This window comes from Rhineura floridana, chromosome 3 (assembly GCF_030035675.1).
Source record: "Rhineura floridana isolate rRhiFlo1 chromosome 3, rRhiFlo1.hap2, whole genome shotgun sequence".
In the NCBI taxonomy this organism is placed as follows: Eukaryota; Metazoa; Chordata; class Lepidosauria; order Squamata; family Rhineuridae; genus Rhineura; species Rhineura floridana.
The window spans coordinates 38708582-38734819 of record NC_084482.1 but is presented as its reverse complement, the minus strand read 5'-3'; the positions used below and the strand labels follow the sequence as shown (position 1 = coordinate 38734819).

Below are 26238 nucleotides of genomic sequence, written 5' to 3'. Positions count from 1 at the left end.
AAAACTACTTCACTCAGAGCTACTTCCTCTGCACATACCTTTCTGACATGCTTCTGCCCTCTGCTCGAGTCACACTGCGTTCTGGACAGCAAAGGATGATCTGTGTGGGGTTGTTGGCTTGGCAGCTTTGTCTTTGGGCAGCAGGTTGGAGTAGATGGATTTTGGTTCCTTCCAGCCCTATGATTCTACAAAGCAGGCGGTAATGGGATGTATGGATAGGAAACAGGCAAGAAAGACCTGCTCTTTGGCACACTATCACCAGCTAACTTAAGCACTAACAAAAGATGTCAACTACTTATCGGTTAGTTGCCCACTGGGTGTATATACAACCATTGCAACACACACAAACAATCAAGATAGGGGTTGCAAGACCAGATTTCTTTTCTCACAAGCTGCGAGTGTGGAAAAGCCATGGGTGGGAGGAAGAGAAGGTATCTGAGATGTTCAAGGAAGGAGGCTATTTCTCACATTACTGCTAGAAGTATTTAGTACAGTGATGGGGAATCAACACAGCTCTCCAGATGCTGTTGGTCTCCAACTCCTATCAGTTCCAACCAGCATGGGCCAATAGTCAGGAATGATGGGAGTTGTGGTCCAGCAACATCTGGGAAGGTCACACAGGTTCCTCATCCCTGATTTAGGGTGAAAAAAATAGAAATGGACAGCACGGCAAGTTGTCATAGTCTACACATGATGGCAAAGTGCACTGGAAGGACCAGCTGATGGAATGAGAGCCATCATCACTTCCATTCAGCACAGGACTAAGAAGTAGGTCATAGATTCAGATTCCAGTGTCCGATCACCAGGGCCCAAAAGATTCAGGGATGGCGTTGGCTGGATATGAGAGAGCATGCTGCCCCCCAAAAGTTCATGAAGAAACCCAATAAACTCTGTCCAGTGTCAAGAGATGATACCTGGTTGTGTGGTATTTCTTCACTCATCATCCAAAGTGGGCGTGTGTGTTTGGAGTTGTTTGAGAATTCTCAGGGTAAAACTACACTATAACTGTGCCAATGGTTGCTTTTAACTGTGTAACCTTCCAAAGTGGCATGGCTCCTGTCCAAGGAACCCTGGGGAGTGTAGCTCTATGAAGAAGCAACAGGCCTTTCACACAGAACTTTCAGCAACCTTAGACAACTACTATTCCCAGGAGAATTTTAGGAGATGGCACAATAGTTACACTAACTTCTGTGAATGCATTACACCAGTTCTGCTAGTATGAAACTAAGGTAGCAGTCCTTACTTACTTACCAGGGAATAAGCCCCACTCAGTTCAGTGGGACTTACATTGGAACATACATATATAGGATCACTCTGAAAGCAGTGCAGAATGTACCCCAAGATTACAGATTATATGTGTAGTGTAGATATGCCCTAAACTGGAGTGGACATAGCACATTTCTTTAACTGAACAGGCGCCTCTCAATAGGACACTATGTTTGCTCCTGTTCTGATGTGCACAGGTGTTAGTGTGGATATAGGTGAGTGCATATGGATGATCCTGCCGTAGGCTTGGAGTACATCCATGGTTTCCAAACCTTCTGCCTTCACAGAACTCTTTCCACATCAATGTTATCTACAGAGGAACCCCTGCATGTTGTAGACAATGCAAGGGAATGTTCTCGGGCACCTGCTCAGTTCATGTGGAGTGTTGGGTAGGCCTCATTGGCCTTAGAATCACTCCACACCATTCTGTATACATGTGTACATGTATTCTTAGTATATGGACAGCAACTGGCTGCACACTGCAGGGAAAGAAACTGATGGCCAAGCTGTTCTTTCCAGGGATGCTTATCTGCCATTGCTGATCTTCTCATTGAGGAACACTTTATTTAGTTGTTTCCAAAGGAACCCCACAGTTCCTTGAAGCTAACTGGACTAGAGCAGGGATGGGAAGCCTATAGATCACCGAATGTTCAATTCCAATACACATCACCCCCTGCCAGCATGGCCAATGGTAAAGGATGATGGGACTTGTAATCCAGCAACATCTGGAGGGCAACAGGTTCCTCATACCCTGAACTAGATGATCTGCAAGTGCATTCCAGCTCCCCAAATTCAGCCACGAAAGGTACTAGAGAATTAGATATCTTTGCATGCAAAACAACACAAAGCATTATGAAATATGACACAGGCTCTCTTATGAGTTATTCAAGCGTCAGTAACTTGAATACTTGGCTTTCCTTTACACCAGTCTTCAGAAAGAAATAATTGCAATCAAGACTAGGCTAAATTAGAAACCAAACAGGAGGAACGCTCAGGGAATTGCTGTCATTGCCACAGGGCCATTTGCTCTAAAAGTGCTTAGATGGCAGAAAGTGCCATCCCAGAGACCCAAGCACTCTAGTTACCATTTAGCGATTGATCTTGCAACAGTTACAGATTAAGAGCAATATAAAGCACCCCTAAATCTTCCACCAAACAGTCAGATGGAGATGAAGGGGGATGCATTCTCAAAGAAAGACGCTGTACTGCTGGGAGGAAGGGTGGGATATAAATCAAATAATAATAAATAAATACTTGGCAACTAATAAGGTTCACTGCTTTAAGATTCCTCAGAGATTAAAGCTTACAACTAAATTAGGCTGCTTAGCAAGGCTGGAGGTTCACATTGAAAGTACCAAGTACACACTTAATGAAAATGAAAGTACATGTGGTCACATCCCAAGCAAGCTGTGGGATTCAGACCAAATGTACTTTGTCTCAACATCGCTCGAAATGTCTAGGAAGAACAGTAATTTCTTTCAAATCTCACTGCACTTGTTTTCTTATCCCCAATAGTATATTACTGCCAGTAATAATTTCCAAATTACTGAAGGTTAAGTATGTGGAGAAGAATGAGCCAATGACAACAAAATAACATAAAAAGCTTGCAGCAAAAAGGCAAGCATTATGTGCTGGGAATGTGAAGCGTTTGGGAGATACCTGGGCACAGAACATGCAAAGCTTGTTCAAATATGAATTAAGTCCTTGCAGATTACATTGTGCATTATCAAAAATCACCTGCCATGTGCCCACAACTACATCTGGATGTAGGTGGCAGGCTAGGGACACTCATGTGCCACTGCATTATTCAGCAGGAAGTCACAGCTTGACAGCAGAAAGCAGAGAGTAGTAATGTAGGTGGCAGCCAACGACTAATTATCCAGCACTGAAGTTAGGGGTTACAACAGGTTTTTCCACCACCTGAGTCAGGTGTGGGGGAATCTTTGGCCCTCCAAATATTGCTGAACTACAACTCCCATCAGCAAGCATGGCCAATGGCCACAGATGACAGGACTTGTAGTTCAGCAACAGCTGGAGGGCGACAGGTTCCCCACATCGGCTCTATGAGATACCAATGATTATTTCATACTCATATCAAACTCATCTTCCAAGGAACTCAAGGAATTGTCCCATTTTATCCTCACAGCAACCCTGCAAGGTAGGTTAGGCTGAGCATTTAACATTGGCCCAAGGTTATCCAAGGTGCTTGGCGGCTAAGCGAGAGCTACATATGGAATCATAGCATTCCCAGATATTAGGGGCTAATATCCTTTCCCCTTCATTGCACATTTTCATTCAGTTTCTGGCAGCTTCTCACCAGGGTTCAACAGCAGCAGCTCCTGATAGAAGCTTGTTGGTTGTAGACTACTCTGAAGTGTATTTTACCATGACTAGTTAACACTTTCACGCTGGTGCAAACTACCAACAGAGCATTTGGAGGAGATTGCAAAAATAATAATAATGTGGGCTAAGAAAGAATTTGCTGTGCTACCACTTTTGGAGGTAAAGAATAAATATGGCACATACACATATATGCACAATATTATTAGAATATATATAATCTGTATAATCATATTAAATTTACCACTGATTAAAAAGAAAAAGACCAGGCTCCAATCCTGGGCACACTTACTTGCAAGTAAGCCCCGCTGAAGTGACTGGGGCTTACTTCCGAGTAAACACACGGGGAGGCGGGAACCCTATTTTCTTCTGACTTTCTTTTCCTAGAAAGAATCAAACTTCCCCTCTAATACCGAAGTTTATTTTTAAATAGCTTGATCCGATTAAAGTCGACTGGGGAGAATGGGGGCCGGGGGAAAGCCACATTAAAGGAAACTCACGTCCTCCGCAGCCATAGGCAGGCCATCCTCGGATTCCAGGACCTCGATCGCTTCTGCTTCGGAGCAGGCGGCCACAGCAGGAGAAGGATTTGCACGAGTTGGCTCCGGCAACAACCTGTCTCCCATGCTTGGAAGCAGCTGACTCCTCAAGTCCACCACCACCCCGCCGCCGCCTTCCAATCTCTCCCCTTTCCGCCAGAAAAAAAAAGTAACCTCGAAGGCGTTTGGCAAACTTTCAAAGCCGCCAGCCGAGCCTGCCCGCGTCCTCTTCCATGGTTCCTGCGGCCAGACGGGAGCGGGGGTGCTTATGTGAGTGGGGTTTTTTTTTCACTTAAGGGGAATATCCCTCGAGAGAGGGGGCAAGAAGCGTTCTCCGGCGGGCATGGTCATGATGATGACGTGGCTTGGATCCAACTTCGGGCCGAGAGGGGACAAAATCTTTGGTGCCCCCCCAAAAAACTTGGGAAAACTTTATCACTCGGCCCGTGCCTCCCGCACTGCTAGTCCACGCGAGATTGGCGTTCACCCGCGAGCCCTCCCTAGTTAAACCTCTGTTCAACCCTCATTGAGCCCCTGTTGCTGCTACCGCCACCGCCACCGCCGCCTTAGTCCCACGCCACGCGAGGGGACGACGGCTACGCTTCTTCTGTGGCTGCGTCACAGACATCGCGCTGATCCCGGGGGAGGAGGGCTGCCTCCTCCTTTTCTTCACAGAAGTGGGGGTCGTCCTGCTGCTTCCTCACGAGGTCGGGGGGGGCGATTTGCAAATCCTGAGGGATTAAAACCATGGAGCGCCAACAGATTTCATGGGCAGGGGAAGCACTTGGAAGACAGCGAGGCCGGGAGCAAGGAGAGTCGCCCCAACCAGATCAGGCGTCACGGCGGCTAATGGGTCGAGCTCTTCAGTGTACGGGAAGACCGGCCCGAGGATCTCCGGCACAACAACAACTTCGCGGACAAGCTCCGGGCAAAAGGTGGGCACACACAGCACCGCCTTGCCGATCGCTATGGGGTAGGAGGCGCCCAAATCGGCCCACCTTGCTACATGCGCGGGGCCGCCGCGTTATGCCGCCAACATCAGGTTCGTCATGGCCGGCCGGGCGCTCTCTTTGGCCGCACACCGCTGCAAGTCCACAGATAAGGCAAGGGCATGCATGCAACGAGCGCCTTCTCCTCGGGTGACCTTGCGAAGAAAGGTTATTTAGTAGATGTTCTGCTCCTGGCGTTGCCACACCAGGACGACAGCCCCAACATCCGACGAGCCAGTAACTCTGCGACCACCTTGCGGGACGATCACGCCAAAGCGTCGCTCGGTGTTGCCTGCCGATAACTCCCTTCGTCTTCGCCGCGGTTTCTCGAGAAGCAGGCGGCGGCGGCGTCTCCACGGGAGAAGTCAGCTCAGCCGATCCAGTGGCAACTCCACAGCGATTGCTTCGAGTCCTAGGGGTGGGGAAAACGATCAGTTCATTGCTAGGGCAAAGAAGCGAAAAGGGAGGAGATCCTGATGAGCTCTCCAGCCTAGCGATCAACTGCGCTCCGAGCTGGCTGAGGATCTAGCAGCACGTGGATTCACCGCTCAGGCGTTGCAAGCTGGAGGCGGCCTGTTGGAGCAAGCGAAGCACGTCCCCCCACCCCGGTTGTCTTTAGGAAGCAGCGTCTGCTAGACTGCTGCAGCCGGGATTCCTCCTAAATCCAAGCGTCGTGGCTTTGCTAACGGGAGGATTTGCGGCTGCCTGCAGGATCAGACGGACGGGACGGGTCGGGACGCGCCCTTCCTGGCCCTGAGCCCAGTCTCATTCTTTCTCTCCCCCCCCCCATACATCAAAGAGGGGGTGGGAACAAAAGTGATTTATTACGAGGAAGTTTATGAATCGCCAGCCTTAGTTCCCCGACAGTTTTGAATTCCGAACCTAGCGTGGGAGTCGCACTTAGTTACGATAAAGGGCGGGATCTTATTTCGCATAGTCCCTCCCTCTTGTTTACATAGGGAGAATGACGCGTTGCAGAGCGCACGTGGTCAATGCGCCAGCGGCGAGGCGTCGGACGCGATCGTACCGTTGGCTTCTGCGAGGGTTTTCCTGTGGAAGAAAGGGGGCGGCCGGGTGATGCCAGAGGGATGGGGGGGGGGGGAGGTTGGCTAAGTTGAAAACAACTGCAACCGTCTGGTGTTTCTGTAGCCCGCTCCATTAACCCGACTCATTTATCTGTATAAATAATTATATACAGGATCTCCAAGTAACTTGCTCTTGTGCCTTTAACCCCAGCTCATTCTGATGAAGTCATAGAGACATAGGAAGTTGGCTGCCTTATACTGGGTCAGACCTTTGGTCCATCTGGCTCCGGATTTTCTCTGCACTGACTGGCAGCAGCCGAGTCTAGGGTTTCAGGCGGATTAATTTCCCCACCCTACGTGGAGATTCCCTGTGACTGAACTTAGGACCTTGTTCCCACAAAGGACCTGCTCTGCTGCAGCCACTTCCCACACGGAATTTTCCACAGCATGAACTTGGAACATGTACATCCTGCTTATGTTTGCAGATCCAGCCAGTGTTAAAAGTATAGCTAATATTACAGAGGGTAGTTGAAAAATTGGCTATATACAATTGTATATACAACTCTATATACAATTAATAATTTCATCCTATATATGTTTTCACAGAAGGAAGTCCCACTGAGGCAGTGGGGCTTACTCCCATGTCAGAATTGCACCCTTAGATAAAATAATAGTAAATCCCTGCCACTGGTAGCTTAGACCCAACATACTCAAGAGATCACTTGTTCTTTTATTTACCAGAGTAAGCTGTGCAATGGCATAAACCTGTCCAGATCAATCTCAAAAGACCTTGCACTGTGTTCCTTCACTATCTGAGAGATGGCAGGCACTCAGAAGAGAACCTTTATAGCTATAAACTGGGACTAGAGCTGGCCCTGCCATCTGGCAGTTGCTGGAGGGGGATAGTGGCGAGATGCTGGATGTCAAAGCTGCATGTGCTGTGTAGGCTGTGCTATGTGGGAAAGGCCATAATTCAGTGTGGTAGAGAATCAGCTTTGCATGCAGAAGATCCCAGATTCAATCCCCGGCATCTTGAGGTAGAGCTGGGAAAATCTCCCTGCCTGATACTCTGGAGAGCCACTGCCAATGAGTGTAGACAATACTAAGCTAGATGGACCAATGGTCTGGTTCAGTACAAGACAGCTGCCTATGTACCTATGCTCTATGCCCCCTAAGTTAGCCTCAGATGTGGTGAGGGACAATGTCCCATCACTGGTACTGAAGCAAGATTCAACTACCACTCCAGTAGGTTTCTGTATGTGGAACTGTGGGGAGGGCCACCATTGGGACCTTTGCCTCAAGTAACAAATTATCGTGGGCCAGCCCTGTTTGGAATGACCAGTATGGGAGGCCCATCTGGCCTCAAACATTTTTTTTTACAGCCAGCATTTGACTTGTACATTAATTGTTCCTTTGTGGTTTGATCTTTGTTGTGGGTTTGTTATTTTTAATTAATTAATTAATTATACTTGTATACCGCCCCATAGTTGAAGCTGTCTGGGCGGTTTACAGTAACTAAAAACAAATACAATTTAAATACATCTTTTTTTAAAAAAAATTAAAACACAATTTAAACATTTAAAACAATATAAAACACATGCTAAAATGCCTGGGAGAAGAGGAAAGGCTTGACCTGGCGCCGAACAGATAATAGTGTTGGCGCCAGTCGCACCTCATCAGGGAGATCATTCCATAATTTGGGGGCCACCACTGAGAAGGCCCTCTCCCTTGTTGCCATCCTCCGAGCTTCCCTTGGAGTAGGCACCCAGAGGAGGGCCTTTGATCTTGAATGTAGTGTACAGGTGGGTTTATATCGAGAGAGGCGTTCCATCAGGTATTGTGGTCCCAAGCCGTGTAAGGCTTTATAGGTCAAAACCAGCACCTTGAATCGAGCTCGGAAACATACAGGCAGCCAGTGCAAGCAGGCCAGAATCGGTTTTATATGTTCGGACTGTCTGGTCCCTGTTACCAGTCTGGCCGCTGCATTTTGCACAAGCTGCAGTTTCCGAACCATCTTCAAAGGCAACCCCACATAGAGTGCATTGCAGTAATCTAATTTGGAGGTTACCAGAGCATGGACAACTGAAGCCAGGTTATCCCTGTCCAGATAGGGACGTAGTTGGGCCACCAACCGAAGCTGGTAGAAGGCACTCCGTGCCACTGAGGCTACCTGAGCCTCAAGTGACAGAGATGATTCTAGCTACGAACCTGCTCCTTCAGGGGGAGTGCAACCCCATCCAGGACAGGTTGGACATCCACCATCCGGTCAGAAGAACCACCCACTAGCAGCATCTCAGTCTTGTCTGGATTGAGCCTCAGTTTATTAGCCCTCATCCAGTCCATTGTCACAGCCAGGCACTGGTTCAGCACATTGACAGCCTCACCTGAAGAAGATGAAAAGGAGAAATAGAGCTGTGTGTCATCAGCATACTGATGGCAATGCACTCCAAAGCTCCGGATGACCGCACCCAACGGTTTCATGTAGATGTTGAACAGCATGGGGGACTGACCCCTGCAGAACCCCATACTGGAGAGTCCAGGGTGCCGAGCAATGTTCCCCAAGCACCACCTTCTGAAGGCGACCTGCCAAGTAGAAGCTGAACCACCGCCATGCAGTACCTCCCACTCCCAACTCAGCCAGTCTTCCCAGAAGGATACCATGGTCGATGGTATCGAAAGCTGCTGAGAAATCAAGGAGAATCAGCAGAGTCACACTCCCGCTGTCTCTCTCCCGACAAAGGTCATCATACAGGGCGACCAAGGCTGTTTCTGTGCCAAAACCAGGCCTGAAACCCAACTGAAATGGATCCAGATAATGATCTGATAATCGGTCTCATCCAAGAGTGTCTGGAGCTGGCCTGCAACCACTCGTTCAAGGACCTTGCCCAGGAATGGAACATTTGCTACCGGCCTATAGTTATTAAGATTTTCTGGGTCCAGGGAGGGTTTCTTCAGGAGTGGTCTCACTACCACCTCTTTCAGGTGGCCAGGGACCACTCCCTCTCACAGAGAGGCATTAATCACCTCCCTGGCCCAGCTGGCTGTTCCATCCCTGCTAGCTTTTATTAGCCAAGAAGGGCAAGGATCCAGCACAGAAGTGGTTCCACGAACCTGTCCAAACACCTTGTCAACGTCCTCAAGCTGCACCAACTGAAACTCATCCAAGGAATCGGGACATTGGTGTTTTATTATTTTGTTGTTAGCCTCTTTTGGAGTAGAAAACATTTTAAAAACTCAGCCAAGGGCATCTTTTTAATGCCATCTGTACACCACAGTCAGACAACACTCAACGGGGCTGTAGAGAAAGAAAAGGAATCTTGTGAGCTGTAGAATTCAAGAGTCAGCAAGTGGCTCAGGAGCTGCTTGCCGCCTTGGGCTCCTGCTAGGAGGAAGGGCAGGATAACCATCTAATAAATAAATAATACATTTGAAGGCTTGGTTAAAAGGTAAATTGTCACCTTATAACAGAGCCCTCAAATTTGCTACATTTATTACATTCTGGGTGTTTTTTAAAAAACATTATTACATTCTGTTTTTATAGTGGCTGGGATGTGTGTGCAACATAACATTTTCTGCGTCAGGCGCCACACAGACTTGGGCCATCCCTGCCCAACAAATTCACACACACACCCCTGAGCATCTTTCAGAAGCATCTACCAGCTGGCTTCTGCAGGGAAGGCAGTTAGTTACTGACATGCTTTTAGTTGCGTTCAAAGCTAGAGGAACAGAGGAAGCTGCCTTATACCATTGGTCCATCTAGCTCAGTACTGTCTACACTGCCTGGCAGAGGCTCTCCAGGGTTTCAGGCAGGAATCTCTCCCAGCCCTACCTGGAGATGCCAAGGTTTGAACCTGGGACCTTCTGCTTGCAAGGCAGATACTCAACCACTGAGCTACGGCCCTTCCCCTAAGAACATTCACTCCCTCTTAAATGTCCTGATGGTGCAACAGAGGATAAGGCAGCCACAGATTCTCCTTCCCGTTCCCTCCTGGAATTGTGGTCCACCCTCTCCTCACTCTGCTGTTGTCTGTAATTTAGGGGTGGCCTCCCTCTCAGGCAGCGCCGTGGCCTCAGAGGCACGGTCTGGACTGTCTCTTCTCTGGGATAGAGAGGAAAGAGCAGCTCCATCAGGATCCGTTGCCCTTCCAGGGTCTGGTGACCTTTAAGGAGGTGGCCGTGTACTTCACGGAGGAGGAGTGGGCCCTGCTGGATCCCGGCCAAAGAGCTCTGCACAGGAAAGTCATGGAGGAGAATTAGGAGACAGTGGCCTCTCTAGATGGAATAAAAAGGAAGTATACAATGACTTCAGGAGACCATCGAGCCAACCTGACATATTGCGACAAGATATACCACATGCAGATGGGAGCCTGGTGCCAAAGACGCTGGTCTGCAGAGGCCATAAATCTGCACAACTCCTCCAGGACTGCATCCTGCAAATACAGGCATCCTGTATTGTGGCATTGGGAGAGAGGGGGCCAGTAAAGATGCTAACTGGCAACGTGCTCGCCAGGATGCCTCGTGGCTTCAGCAGCAAAGATGTGTTTTGTTTCCATGCCAAAGCTGATCCAGGAGCTGTTTCATCGCCTCTGCTGAGCGACTAGCTGTCCTTGCCCTCCCCAGTAGCCACCATGCTATCAGGCTCCCTGCTTCCAGCTGGTCATGATAAGAACTGTAATTTAAGAACTGGTGCCTGAGCATGCTTTTCTCCTTGTTCTTCCTTGTCCCTTTTCCCTCATGTGTCGTGCATTTTACACTGTTCGCCTAAGAGCAGTTATTTAACTTTTGTAAATTGTATTTTGTAAATTGTATTGTTTTATTGATGTATTTTATATTGTATTTTTATATTTGTGGGTTTTTTGTAAGCCGCCTTTAGGGCCTTTGGCCGAAAGGCGGGGTAATAACAACAATAATAATAATAAACTGTGGCCCTCCCAGATGTTGTTGCACTCCCAAGTCCTATCAGCCCCAGCCAGCATAGCCAGAAGCAGTCAGGGGCAATAGGAGCTGTAGTTCAGCAGCATCTGGGAATGCTGTAGTAGGATCTCTGAACTTGCTTGAATTGATCGGGGTTCCAGGTATGCCACACAGGAGCAAGCAGGAGAGAGGACAAGTAACATGGTCAGGGAGGGAACAGGCAGAAAGAGCTGTGGCTGTCCTGTCGCCCTGCCACGTCAGGAGATTTCACAGCATAGATCATTGTCCTTCAGCTTTGAAGCGGGCTATCATAACTTTAATTGATTTGTAATTCCCCCACTGCACCCTGCGCAACTTATATTGTTACCTATCCCAGGCCTTCAGAAAGGGAAGGCTAACAAATTCAAAGAACAAAAGAGAGGTATGCTGGTAACTTAATGGAGACAAGAACAATTGCAGTAGTTGTAGCTGATGTGGATGGCTGTCTTCCGTTTGCATCCAAGACTCACACTTTTTATCGGTTTCCATGGTATGTTTCCATTGTAAACTGCTTAGAGATTTTTTTTTTTACCATCAAGCAGTATATAAATTTTGTTGGGGCGGAAAAAACAAAATTTGACCCATCCCTTTTGCAGCCCCTCACTTCAGCTGGTTACCATCACTCACCAGCCCTAGCCATTCCTGTGTGTTATTTGGCAGGAGTGGGGGTGGAAGGATTAACCAGGGAGGAAGAAGGGGAAAGTCTGGGTTGTCTTCTTAGCGCTGCTCACAGTGTAAAAAAAAAAAAGATTTTCATGATAGACTGTGGATGAAATGTTGGCTGTCTAAGCATTGCCAGCTTACAACACAATTAGGTTGCCCATTTTCTCAATTCAGATCGAAGCTGAGTTGGGGGGGGGGAAACGTGCCAAAATGCAGCCATTTCATAAGAAACAACAGGCTAGATATGGATTTGTGGCTAATGTTGTGTGTACGTTGCTTCCCAAACCAACAGTGGGAGCCCAGTGAATGCAGACAGAGTGGGCAGGTGTACATAGCCTAAGGCAATGGGAAATGGGTGGTGGGGAGGGGAATTGATGAGTAGTGCTGGCTCCAGAGTTTGAAGGGTCTTTGGGCAAGACAGCCTCCATGGGCCCCCTCTGTCAGTGACTCTACACCCTCACTGCCATTATCACCAGCTGCTGTTGCTCCTCCTTTTCATTCCTGTTACATGTTGGATTGCCAGGCAGAAAGCCAATGGGGAAGCAGGCTGTGGCATCTACTGCTCCGCCTCCTCACCACTATTGTTGTGTGGACCACAGCAAGAAGCAGGGGAACTAGGTGAAGAGGGCACACGCAAGGTCCAGAGGGCCTTTGGCAAGTGCCTGACCCTGCTGATCCCTGACATTGGCTATGCTCATGGGATGCAACTCAACAACAGATGCATAAGAGACAGAGGTATGGAATGGAAGCATGGACTGTGGGATGCTCCCCCCTTTAAGTTACTTGCCTGTTCTCATGTTTTAATTTAATTACGAGAGCTAAAAACTTGTTCTGCTTAAAAAACAAAAGATCCCTGAAACAGCTGCCACTTTCTGAGCTGCAAAGATTAGTTTTATTATCACACTGCAAACATGGCCATGTAGCTTTATGAACTCCATGTTTGCTTATGTAGACACCTGCACTGCTCCCTCTCACTGCAGTTTTATCAAAAGCTGAATAACAGTTTTTGAATTCAAACTAGTTCCTCCAAAGCGGTGCAGCCAGTTTAACTGGGGATGGAAAGATCAACAATATCATTGCTACTCCTTCTCCCACACACACACACATTTTTATCACTGTTTAAGTGAGCACAAGAAAACATGTCAATCTGTTATTAAGTTTTTGGTTTGTTGCTTCATATTATCATTTTTGTTATTATTTCAAAATGCTGTCTCATAGTAGTTTGTTGCTATTTTGATATCAACCATTAAGGCCATTTGTCACTTGGATTATAAATTTGAGGGATGCTTTGACTATTGTTGTTACTATGTGCCTTCAAGTCGATTACGACTTATGGTGACCCTATGAAACGGCGACCTCCAAGAGTATCTGTCATGAACCACCCTGTTCAGATCTTGTAAGTTCAGATCTGTGGCTCCTTTACGGAATCGATCTATCTCTTGTTTGGTCTTCTTTTTCTACTCCCTTCTGTTTTTCCCAGCATTATTATATTTTCTAGTGAATCATGTCTTCTCATTATGTGTCCAAATATGATAACCTCAGCTTTGACTATGGAGAGAATAAAAGTCCTCTGGTTTATGAATCAGCATTAGTTTCCAAATGATAAAAAATGTCAGTACTGTGCATGAACTGAATTGATTTCTTTCTTCAGTTGGGAATCCTTTACCTAACCCTTAGTTAGTTATATATCATTGTCCTATCATATAACCCCAAACGAAGTTTGTCAACCTAATCTCTTTTCCATATTTCATATGAACATGAGAGCTCTGCTGGGTTGAATGAAAGGTCCATCTAGTCCAGTATCCTGTCCCCAGCTCTGGGTCAGTCAGATGACTCTGGGAGCTTGCAAACAGAACACAAAGCTGGTAGCCAGATGTATTATACAGCCACTCTTGTGGCTGTATACTATAGTCAGCAAGGATCTTTCACATTCTGCAATGTTAAATTGAAAATGCCCCCCATGCCATTTTCCTGTTTCCCATAAGCTCATTTCCAAGTGGACTGGAAAGTGGATTGGAGTGTGAAAGACCAACCCAAATTGTGTTTGCATCAGGGGCGTCACTACCAGGGTGCGGAGGGTGCGGCCCTCACCCGGGTGTCACCATGACGGGGATGACACCCACAGCCGCCCTGCCCCACGCCGTTGCCCGGCACACACGCGCGCACGCAAGCCCAGCCACCTCGTCCATGCCCCTGGGAGGGCGCGTACCAGAGGTCCGCACCCCCCTGCACTCCCGCTAGTGATGCCGCTGGTTTGCATTTTGACAAATTTGTAGGGCAGTAGAATATCTCAGAGAGGAGGTGAGGTCTCCTGCTCTCCTGCTGCATTCACTATAGCTGCCCAATTTCCCTGCTTTTTAAAGTTTGATAGAAATATCTGTGGGCTATAGGTACATTCTTAAACCACAAGGTTTTTTGCCTATTAGTGAATACTACCTCTGTACTTGGAGGATCTATTTAATTATCATGGCTAATAGTCACTGATATATCTGTCCTCCCAAAGAGCATCCCTTCCTGTCATCTAAGCAAGACAGCACAGGGTCTCTACTTGTGAGAATCACCAGCTTTGTTTTATTTTGTATAAGCTAGTATGCTTTTGCTTCCCATTTGTAATACATACTCTATAAATACTTTGTGCAGGAAGTACGCTTGGTGCAGAACAACACTGAGCAGACATAGTGAGATATTTTGCTTTGTACCTGAGAAAATATGAGGTAGATAATGGATTCATAGTCTTTTTAAAGTGTGGTGTGGGCTGTAGTTGTACGACTGTCACTTTCAGGTTACACAGTTATGGCTACCCTTCCTTACTCCACAACCTTGCTGAAAGCTGCATATCACGCTTCTCTTCTTTCCAGCTTTCCAAACGTTATCTCAAAATATTTTATAAAAGGTGTTGTGATTGAGAGCTCACAGGTCCCACCAATGGAGGCTTCTGTATTTTTTAGGGTGCTCATGCAAATGGTCATGCAATTGTTTACAAATTTGGCATTGCATAGATATCTGTGATACGGGCTCCATGCAAGAAGCATTATCACAGGGTAAAGACACACTCACTGTTCTGCCAATTCCAGTGCACCTACACCTCTCTTCTGAAAACGGGGGGACATGACATTAGTCAAACTCTGCTCCTTTTTGCTGTAAAACCTAGTAGGAGCAGCTTGAATGAGTATACCCATCCAAAGCAGGCAACTGACCAATTATCTGAACTCGGGAACCACCAACCCACAGTGCCTCCATCTTGCTAGGATTCAGACTCAGTTTATTGGCCCTCATCCAGCCCACCACCGAGTCCAGGCAGTGGTCCAGGGCTTGCACGGCCTCTCCTGATTCAGAGGTTACGGAGAAATAGAGCTGGGTATCATCAGCATACTGCTGACACCTCACCCCACACCTCCTGATGACTGCTCCCAAGGGCTTCATATAGATGTTAAACAGCATGGGGGACAAGATGATACCCTGCAGCACCCCACAGCACAACTGCCAGGGGGCCAAAAGATAGTCACCCAATGCTATTCTCTGAGGGCGACCCTGGAGATAGGATCAGAACCACTGTAAAACAGTGCCTCCAATACCCATCTCACCAAGTTGGCCCAGAAGGATCCCATGATCAATGGTATCAAAAGCCTCTGAGAGATCAAGAATAACAGGGTCACACTCCCCCTGTCCTTCTCCCGATAAAGGTCATCCATCAGGGCGACCAAGGCCGATTCAGTCCCATAACCAGGCCTGAACCCAGACTGGGATGGGTCAAGATAATCTGTTTCATCCAAGAGTACTTGCAACTGCTGCGCCACAACACTCTCAATCACGTTCCCTAAAAAGGGGGTATTTGCAATCGGTCGGTAGTTGTCAAAAACGAATGGCACTTATTAGAATTGTGGGATGGGTACTGCAGCTTCCCTCTATGGAGGGGATAGTAAAAACAACACATGCCGAGTTTTGATCTGCCATTAACATGTTAAAAGCCTGGGAGTGGAGGTACAACTAAGGCTGAACTTCAGAGGCCAGGGCCCCCAAACAGCCACACAGAGAGTGGCAGATTTTTTGAGGCTGTGACAAACAGGACCCACAAAAGCACCTTGGCCAGCATTAGCATGCGGGGGCTGATATTGGCTGTCACAGCATCCTCTCCTCTTATTTTTGAAAAAATTAAAGTCAGAGAGACAGCTGGCCTGGCATGTACCTGGTGACAGATGCTTATTTCATTATTTTTACTTCAAAAGAATATTGTCCTTTTCTGTAACAAAATAGTACTTGTTTCCAAGTAAATGCATTTAGTACTGGGGTGGTCGAAGCAAACCCCAGTTTATTCCTATAGCCATGATGCTGCTATGATTTAATGTGATTTTGAAATGTGAATCTGCACACACATGCTCTTGAGTAGGTATTTAAAAAACAAAAAAAAGTTCTGAAACTGTGTCCCCCCCCCCCAAAAAAAACATCAGGAATGTAGAAGGAGTTGTAAAGCATGGGATGGGGGGGAAGGGAGAGATAAATCTTAACTGTGTGCTTCACAACTGAAGGAATAGGGAAGCTTCCCATAAGACCATTAAGTCCAGGGTCAAAAATTATCTAGCTGCAAAGAAATAAAAGATGGCAACTGTAATTTATTCATTCATAGGATTTATGCCCCACCTAGTGATGCAAACAACCTCAAAGTGTCTTATAAAAGCAATGTAAGTTTTTTTAAAAAAAAAAATACCATGAAATCACAGGGTAAAAATAGAAAAGCCAGCAGATAAAAATAATTTAAAACTGCCCTATTATTGAAAGCATGAGGGGACAGAATAGCCTTCACCTGGCCCCTAAGAGATAAAAGAAACTATGCTATGGAAACATACAGAGGGAAAGAGGTCCAACCTGGACATCATGAAGAGGGCTCCAAGAAGGCAAAGGTACCCAGAAAATGGCCTCTGATTCATTGGTGGTCACACTAATCTGCAAAAAGATGGCCCTTTGGACAACTCTGCGGTCATTTAGAGCTTTAAAAGTCAACCCCTTTGAATTGAGCTCAGAAACAAACTGGGAGACAGGTGTCCTGTGTTGACAGTAATCTGTTCTAGTCAGCAATCTGATCTGCATCAACTGAAGTTTCTAATGCTTTTCAAAGAAATCCACACATACAATAATGTACACCCTGGATGTTACTACCACACAGATAGCCGTGGCCAGATGATTTGTCTCCAAGAATGGACACAACTGGGACTCCAATACAAGTTGGTGAAAGGCACCGTGAGCTATGTCTGCAACCTGCCTATCAGGAATGCTGGTTCTAAGAGCAACTCCCCAAGTTGCTTTCATGCGATAGCCTTTCTTTTATGGCTGGGGTGGAGAACCTCAGGCCCAGGGGCCAAATATGGCCCTCCAAGCCTCTCCGTGTGCCACAACCGCTCCCCAGCCACACTTCACACACCCCTGGAGTGTTCTTGCCTGCCTGGAACGTTGATTGGAACTCCAGTGACGCTTCTTGCTTGCCTAGGTGTGGCCGTGTGTGTAGAAACTAGCCTACTGAACACAAGTAAAATGCAACTGCGTTGCTTTCCTCACTTTGTTCTTTGGCCCTGCCCACCAATGGCACGTGCCCAGAAAACAATGTGGTCTACTGCCTGCAAATGTTCCCCACCCCTGATTTATGGTATCTAAGCCGGAAACTCCAGGATATCGGGGTATATGGTGGTTTCTATTTGTGCCAAAGTCAAAAAAGTAGTCTCCATGTTTATTTTATTTTATTTATTTTTAATTTATTTATACAGATTGATAATCTGTCATTTTTTATTAACACACACACTAGATAGATGTAGATATATCCTTACCTCAATAGGTGAGAACCAGTTGAAACAACCACCAGCAGCCATCTCTGGTCCTCCATTTATCACCCTTCCTTAGTTGCAAATTTGCAATCAACAGAGAAACGTCAATAGTGATGTGTGAGCTTGCTACTATTAACATCTGAGGGGAAACGACACCATTTTTAATCAAGGCTTTTGCTACAAGTACATAATGAACTTTTAAGCTTTTGACAGTGTCTTGATTTAAACTGCCCTTGTTGTCTCCCCATTCATATCCTGACAATTCAGTTTTGTAAAACAATCGTTGACAGTGTGGAATGCTGGGTTGTAAATATGTAGGCAGTTCATTTCCATGAGCTACAGAGGGTGCTTTGAGAATGTAAGGTAAGTTCTGCCTTAACAGCAGTTATTCAAACAGCGACATTTATTATTATTCCAAGAGGACTATAGATTGCAATCTAATCCTGTAATGCAAAAAGGGCAGTTAATGAATATACAGTAGCAACTAGCACAAGGGGAGGGAGCCTACCAGCATCTGTCAAGCAAACAGCATGCGTAGTGGAGGAGGTCCGACTGCAGGTTGGATCCAAAGGGAAACGCTGATTTCCGTGACTCAAGACACTCAGGTGAGGTTTGTTTGTTTTGCTACATGCTCCTTTCTCTAAGCATCTAGAAGTTCCAAGTGAAAACACTGGCTCTCCCCCCCCCCCATACACATATGCATGTTTGGTTCCCTCTCCCCATATTTATGAATACTGAATCAGAGCAGAAGTGAAACCAGACAGGAAGGGGGGCTTCTACAAGGCAGAATATCTGCTACCCTACATCAGATCCCAAGAGAGGAGCCCTGCATTTCCTCAAACTGCTTTCACCTTCAGCCAGCTTATAGTGCTTTCTTTCTCTTTCTTCCTCTGCCTCTTCCAAACTTCAAATTGCCATCCCCCCACCATGCCATAACTGGAGAGGGGTGAGGTATTCCATTCTCTAGGCTCTGTTAGGAATCTCATTCAAATACAGGGAAAGATTCCCAACGCCAGCCCGATATACATTGCCGCTTGAAGCAAAGGACAACATGGCACCCACCTACCCCCATGCCATGTCCTGAAGCCATCTGGACTGGCAGTTGAGTCTTACTTCAACACTGGCAGCAGGACAGCATCTGCTGCCGCTGCCACCCAGCACACAAGCTTAGAAAGTGCAAGGAATGCCGTGTAAGGCACACAAGCTTTGCTCTCCAATATCTCCTAACTGTTGCCCACCCACCCCCTGCCTTACTCTGCCTAATGGTAAAGACAGCACTGTATCTACTTAATCATTATTAGCTCCCATCAGCCCACCATCCTGACTTACTATCTAGCAATCTATCAAATAAAGAAATGGTGATCCAGCAGCATAACAACATAACATCAAGTTGCAGACTAAGGAGTGGCACTGGGGTTATCTCAGGGGAAATGCACAACGTTGGTTAGGAAATGTAGTTTTGGCACTCTGTCTTCACAGCTGGATGATAACCAGCATTCCACAGAAGAGGCTTACACCATCACTGCACCAGGCTGTGCCTTGTTGAATTTGTGTCTGAACAGATGTGAGAAACCACAGCTGCCTCACTTCCCCTATCAGTGGTACTTTTAAAAATATGTGCAGCATCCGTAGGTTGCAAGGCACATGCATTATAGCGAAAACCAATTGACGACACAACTTTTTAAAACTCAGGTATTTATGCCAAATGGCAACACTTGTGAAAGGGGCACCTGCATATAAATTGCTAGGTTTTCCCTGCAATTGATATGAACATAGGAAACTGCCTTATATTGAATCAGAGCACCAGCCCACCTATTTCAATATCGTCACACTGATTGGTCCAGGTTTGGTCCCTGGCATCTCTAGGTAGGTCTAGGAAGCAGCCCTGCTTAAAACTCCAGAGAGCTGCTGCCAGAGTAGAATCATAGAATAGTAGAGTTGGAAGGGGCCTATAAGGCCATCGAGTCCAACCCCCTGCTCAATGCAGGAATCCAAATCAAAGCATTCCTGACACATGGCTGTCCAGCCTCTTGAATGCCCCCCTCCCCATGTCGGAGAGCCCACCACCTCTCTAGGTAATTGGTTCCATTGTTGTATGGCTCTAACAGGAAGTTTTTTCTGATATCCAGTCAAAATCTGGTTTCCTGCAACTTGAGCCCATTATTCCGTGTCCTGCACTCTGGGATGATCGAGAAGAGATCCCGGCCCTCCTCTGTGTGACAAACTTTCATGTACTTGAAGAGTGCTATCATATCTCCCCTCAGTCTTCTCTTCTTCAGGCTAAACATGCCCAGTTCTTTCAGTCTCTCCACATAGGGCTTTGTTTCCAGTCCCCTGATAATCTTTGTTGCCCTCCTCTGAACCTGTTCCAGTTTGTCTGCATTCTTCTTGAAGTGCGGAGACCAGAACTGGATTCAGTATTCAAGATGAAGCCTAACCAGTACTGAATAGAGGGGAACTAGTACTTCACGCAATTTGGAAACTATACTTCTGTTAATGCAGCCTAATATAGCATTTGCCTTTTTTGCAGCCACATCACACTGTTGGATCATATTCAGCTTGTGATTAACGACAATTCCAAGATCCTTCTCACATGTCGCATTGCTGAGCCAAGTATCCCCCATCTTATAACTGTGCATTTGGTTTCTTTTTGCTAAGTGTAGAACTTTACATTTATCCCTGCTGAATTTCATTCTGTTGTTTTCAGCCCAATGCTGCAGCCTATCAAGGTCCCTTTGAATTTTGTTTGTCTTCCACGGTATTAGCTATGCCCCCCAATTTTGTATCATCTGCAAATTTGATAAGTATGCTCTGTACCTCCTTATCCAAGTCGTTAACAAAAATGTTGAAGAGCACTGGGCCCAGGACCAAGCCCTGTGGTACCCCACTCGTTACTTCCGCCCAGTGTGAGAAGGAACACACAACTGAGCTTGATGGGTCAATTATCTGATCAGTATAAGGCAGCTTCCTGTGTTCTTATTTGGACCACAGAAGAAATTTAATAATGGGAAAATTCTTACTGCTGCTCCCCAACGCATGGGGCTTCCCTGTGGCCTGACAGTGACTGATCTGCAAGATCAGAAACATCAGTTAGTAATTATAGCTTAATAACAAGCTTAAAAAGAACTCAGGTTTGTAACTTATGCTGAGCACATTGGCTTTGCTTAAGGTTAAAGGTAAGAGGCATATAACATCAGTTTCAAAGGCAAATAAAAACCTTCTCCTTTCAATTGCACTGGCCCCAATATGAAATTAACACAGACATTTAGGTGTAAAATAAATAATTCTCGGACATTAAAACTTCTGATGAAGCACTACTGGCTACACCATCTAGACTTAGGGTTGCAACTGACCACAAGAACAACATAGTCCTGTGCCTTTCACTACAGTTTGATTTGCTTTTAGTTGCATGGAGATCATCAGATTAAACTGTTGTTAAAGGCATAACAGCTGGAGCTAGCAGAAAGTTGCTCCTCCTCCTAGAGTAGCCAAAGCATATTGTGCAAAACAAGCAATTATATAAGAATTTGGTTTCATTGTGCAATTAACTCAAGTACAAAAGTCAGATTGTCTTGGTGCAAAATTTTTGTTTGCATTGTTGGGCTCAAAATCCCATCAGGCCCAGCCAGGATGACCAGTGGTCAGGAAAGATGAGAGCTGTAGTCCAACAACATCTGGAGGGCTACAAGTTTGCCACCCTGCCCTAAAACAAACTCACTTGCAACTGAGAGCCAGTTCACACAACCAAATGTGGGCTTTGTAGAGACTAGGGTTGCCATTTTTTCATACTCTGACCACCACTCCTGTGCCTTTAACAGATGCATGAAGTGCAGACATTAGCAGGTCATAATTCTTATCTTCATTCTGTGAAAAGCATTAGCTGCTGAGTTCTGCCCATCAAGCTGCCATTAAAAGGCACAGACCAGGCTGGCTTTGTTCTAGTCAGTGGGCCACCCTAGTTGAGAATTGTGAGTTGTCATATAGCAGCTGTATGGTTGCTTTTTCTCACATACCTAGTTCATAACTCAACCCACATTTTCTGCATTAGCTGATGTTTGTTAAAAGAGGCTGGAGCAATGACAAGACGAGGGCTGGAGCTGAATCATGAGCATAGCAGGTGGTGAAGCAGTGGTGTGTGTCAAACTTGCTTAGACATACAGTCTTTATTTAACTTAAAATCAGGAGTATAGTTCACTGGGGTCTAAGGAGGTCTTAAACTCCTTACGTTTTTGGGAGCTAGGTCCCAGCAGTGTCCATATGTCTCCAGCATCCTAAAGGCCAATCAGCATGAAAAGGGAGTGTGTTAGCCACTTAGAAGAGTCTTCTAGCTTGCTTCCTTGTTGTTTCCTGCTGATTGGAGCCAATAAGAGTGAATGGAGCTTCTATTAGTTACTACTTCAAAAAGTGGAGAGTGAGAATTCTGTAATTGCAGACGAGACAGTGAATCCTGAAAATAGCATCCCATCTACATTATACAGCCACAAGGGTGACCGTATACTATAGCCAGCGTGGATTTTTCACATTCCACAATGTTAAATTGAAAATACCCCCCATGCTATTCTGCTGCTTCCCATAAGGTCATTTCAAAACAAAACCTTACAAAACTTATACAGTAGTCATGAACTCAGAAACTCTTGCTTAAGAACCTCTAAGTTTTCATGGCGATACACAAAACAATCAGAGAGAATCGAGAGTTCAAAGTAAGAAATCCAGACCCCTTTTGGACTTTTTTCTGTCACTGGTCTTATAATTTGTTGAAACTAATTAAAAATCAGCCATGTTCACAAACTACCTGTAATCCTATTACTGACCTTGCCCCATACTCTGACCTTCATCCTCTGCAGTGTAAAAGTTTTTAAAAACTGCCTGGGTTATTTTTAACTAATTTAAGAAATTAACATTGAAGTCTATTATAGCACCTGGCATGCTCAGTAAGAACCAACTGCCAGTGTTCTAAAAGCCAGAGTCACAATGGTTTGGCTTGGCTAATCAAATGGCCACACCAGACCATTAGACAGTAATGCCTTCTCTCAAGAATCCTGGGAAGTGTAGTTTGTGAATGGTGCTGAGAGTTGTTAGGAGACTCCTATTTCCCTGACAGAGCTCTAATGGCCAGAGTGGTTTAACAGTCAGCTGCTCTGATTGAAGCTGTGAGGGGAACAGGGCATCTCCTAGCAACTCTCAGCACCCTTCACTAAGTACACTTCCCAGGATTCTTTGGGAGAAGCTATGACTGTCGAAAGTGAAAAAAAGGTCTGGTGTGGATGTGGCCAGGAATAGCTTTGGTTTAAATTTGGGTGGGAAACTACATGTGCCTGCTGTAGAATAAAAAGGTGGGGGAAACCCTGAAAAAGAATGATACTATTCATAATGTTTTCCTTTTGGAAAGGAAAGGGGCTTTCCATCTGCTCAGTGCCCACCCACCAAATCTCCTCCCTTCTCTCTCCCTCTCCCTCTTCCCTTTCCCCCTCCTCCCCCTTCCTTGCCCCTCCCCCAGGTCAGTTTCACCTATCCTAAGCATGATTGTACAGGAGTAAATCCCACTGAACTCAAAAAGCATGCAAATGATCAAATCTGCCCTTCCCCTCCCTCCCATCACCTCCCTTTTGCCCCTTCCTTCACCCCTCCCTCCCCCTTCCCCTCCCCCTCCTGTCCCCTCCACCTTCTCCTACTCCATGGTCAGTTTTAACTATTCTAAGCATGATTGTACAGGAGTAAATCCCATTGATCTCAATAAGCATGCAAATGATTAGACATGCCTTTCCCATCTCCCCTCTCCTCTCCTTCCTCCTCTCTCCTTCCCCTCCCCTCCCCTCCCCTCTTCCTTCTTCCCTCCCTCTTCCCGCATGGTCAGTTTCACCTATCCTAACCATGATTGCATATGAGTAAATCCCACTGAACTCAATAAGCATGCAAATGATCAAACCTGCCCTCCTCCTCCCCCTCCCCCCCTGCCTGCTCCCATCCCTCTCCTTCACTCCCCGCCTCCCCCCTCCCCCTCCCCCTCCCCCGTGGTCAGTTTCACCTCTCCTAAGTATAATTACACAGAAGTAAATTCCAATGAATTCAATAAGCATGCAAATAATCCATTCTCAGCAAATTTAAACAGGATCCCATTTCTTACCTCCCAGATTAAAAAGCAGAGAAATTCACTAATAGGCAAAAAAAAAAACCCTGGCAGTTTAAGAATGTACCTATAGCCAACAGATATTTCTATCAAATCACACCCAAACTGACTGTGGAGTGTGAAAGACCAACCCAAATTTGTAGGGCAGTACAGTATATCAGAGAGGAGGTCAGGTCTCCTGCTCCCCTGGTGCATTCACTATAGCTGCCCAATTTCCCTGCTTTCTAAAGTTTGATAGAAATGTCTGTTGGCTATAGGTACGTTCTTAAATGGCAAAGGTTTTTTTGCCTATAAGTGAATCATCAAGCAGTTGGGTAGCAGCAGGAGATAGACAGGTAGACATTGAATTCAGTAATTCAAGCAATATGTCTGACAGTAAGAAAGGACAGTCAAATGGTGACAGTGACAGAGAAGCAGAAAACTATTCAAACCTGGCCAGTTTATTTTATAAATCTTAGAAGGTTGTATAATCTTTAAAGGGGATAGGGCTATGAGGAGGGTGGCTGTGACTGTTATGATGGGATCCTGCACTTCTGAATTTGCCACTACACCACTGCTTATAATATTTATATTCTATTTGAAGGAGCAGGTATGCAGTCTGGGGATGCTTCTGGATCCAGCTCTGTCACTGGAGGCCCAAGTAGTCTCAGTGGCTAGAAGTAGCTTTTATCAGCTGCACCTGGTGAGACAACTACAACCATTCCTGGACCAGGAGAGTTTGGCCACAGTAGTCCAGGCAGTGGTGACTTCAAGCCTGGTTTACTGCAGTGCACTGTATGTGGGGCTTCCTTTGCACTTGACCCAGAAACTGCAATTTATGCAGAATGCAACAGCCAAACTGCTGATGGGAGTGAGATCCTGTTATCATGTTACACCTCTGCTCAGAGATCTGCACTGGTTGCAATTTGTTACTGGGCCAAGTTCAAGGTATTTCTACTGGTATATGAAGACTTTAACAGCTTGGGACCAATTTGCTTGCAGGCCGTCTTACCCCATATGTGCCCACTCAAACACTTTGCTCTGCAGAACAGGCACTGTTACAGATACTACATAATACTCCTGCACATGTAAGAAACCATTCTTTTAGTGAGCAGCACCTACTCTTTGGAACTCCCTGCCTCTTGACACCAGGCAGGCACCTTTACTGTATTCCTTTCAGCACCTGCTTAAAACTTTCCTGTTTAGGCAAACCTTTCCAGACACATAGATGTTGATGTGTTTTAAACTGTTTAGTTAGCAGCTGTTTTAATTGTTTTTATATACGTTTTTAATTAGTTGCTTTTAAAAAAATTTATTGATAATTTTAATGTATTTTGTAAACCGCTTAGAGGTCTTTACATTTAAGTGGTATGTAAATTTTGTTAAATAAATAACTAAATAAATACGGTACATTTTCATTTTAAAAGTTGCCTTCTGTTTCAAGGTAACTAACAATAATAAGCCCAAGAGCAATGAAAACCATTAATTAAAACAATTCCAATTAAGTAAAATGCTTTTTATGTATTTTCTTACATTTGTATTCTGCCTTTCCTTCCATCATGGAACCCCGGGTGGTATGCATGTAGTTCCTATGCAAGTCACCCAGCCAGGTGCTGGCCAGACCCAAACATCTTCAGCAAGGTGATGGCCTCATGTGTCTTCAGACCATACCTCTAAGACCCCATAAAACAGTAGCAGACAACTTTACTGAACATTAAAGGCTGGAGTAAATTAAGGCCCAAGGAACAGAGAATGACCTATGTTCAGTGGCAGAGGACCTGCTCTGCAGGCAGAATGTCCCAGGCTTTCAGTCCCCATCATCTCCAATCAAAAGCATCAGGTACCTGTGTGAGGACCTGGAGAGCTGGTGTCAGTCAGAAGAGACAGTGCTGGGCTCAATGGACAAAGAGGGTGGCCTGGCCATAAGGCAGCTTCCTATGTTCTGAAGATCTTGGCCTGGTGCTTGTTCTTGTTATCTGCCTTCAAGTCGATTATGAATTATGGCTACCCTGTGAATCTTTTGGATGTATTCATAAGGTTTTCATGATACGAGGTATTTCAGAGGTGGTTTACCATTGCCCTGCTCTAAGCCTATGGCACCCGGTATTCCCAGATGGTCTCCCATCCAAATACTAACCAGGCCTGACTCTGCTTAGCTTCTGAGATCAGACGAGATTGCGCGTGTTCAGGGTATTATGGCCGTATCACCTTTTAGCGTTATTTTTGGGATCAGGAACGCCTCCCCTCAGTTTTATAACTTGCAATAAGTTTGGCTGTATTTTAATTTGTTTGTTTGTTTGTCTGTCTGTTGTTGTGTGAATGAGATTGAGTGAATGTGTGTTTGTGTTTATGTTGTTTAAGTGTTTTGCTGTATTAGATTTATTTTAAGATGTGCCTGGGAGAACATGCCTTGGGCCTCGCAGGGAGATTTTCGAGGGCCCCAATTAACGTTGTGACGGGTAATGGGAGGTATGGCGTTGGGAGGAGAACGTGCCAGGTAAGGGGAACTCGTCCCAGACAAGTTGTGTCTGTGCCTTGTTCCGG

The 26238-nt window shown here is 45.9% G+C and overlaps 1 protein-coding gene and 1 pseudogene across 6 annotated transcripts in view; both read right to left on the bottom strand.

Annotated features, from left to right (window-relative positions):
- Positions 1-4239, bottom strand: part of RHBDL3 (rhomboid like 3) — a 196510-nt gene extending 192271 nt beyond the window's left edge. For 4 of the 6 annotated variants that reach the window (XM_061615377.1, XM_061615380.1, XM_061615379.1 and 1 more), the window contains exon 1: positions 4107-4239. In XM_061615377.1, coding sequence (XP_061471361.1) covers positions 4107-4232 — 126 coding nt within the window. In that variant the 5' untranslated portion in view covers positions 4233-4239. Of the gene's footprint in view, positions 1-38; positions 186-4106 lie in introns of all 6 variants that reach the window. The other 2 variants (XM_061615375.1, XM_061615378.1) reach the window with 1 other exon arrangement.
- A 21543-nt stretch (positions 4240-25782) lies between these two features.
- On the bottom strand, positions 25783-25901 carry LOC133382590 (5S ribosomal RNA; annotated as a pseudogene).
- Positions 25902-26238: the final 337 nt, after the last annotated feature.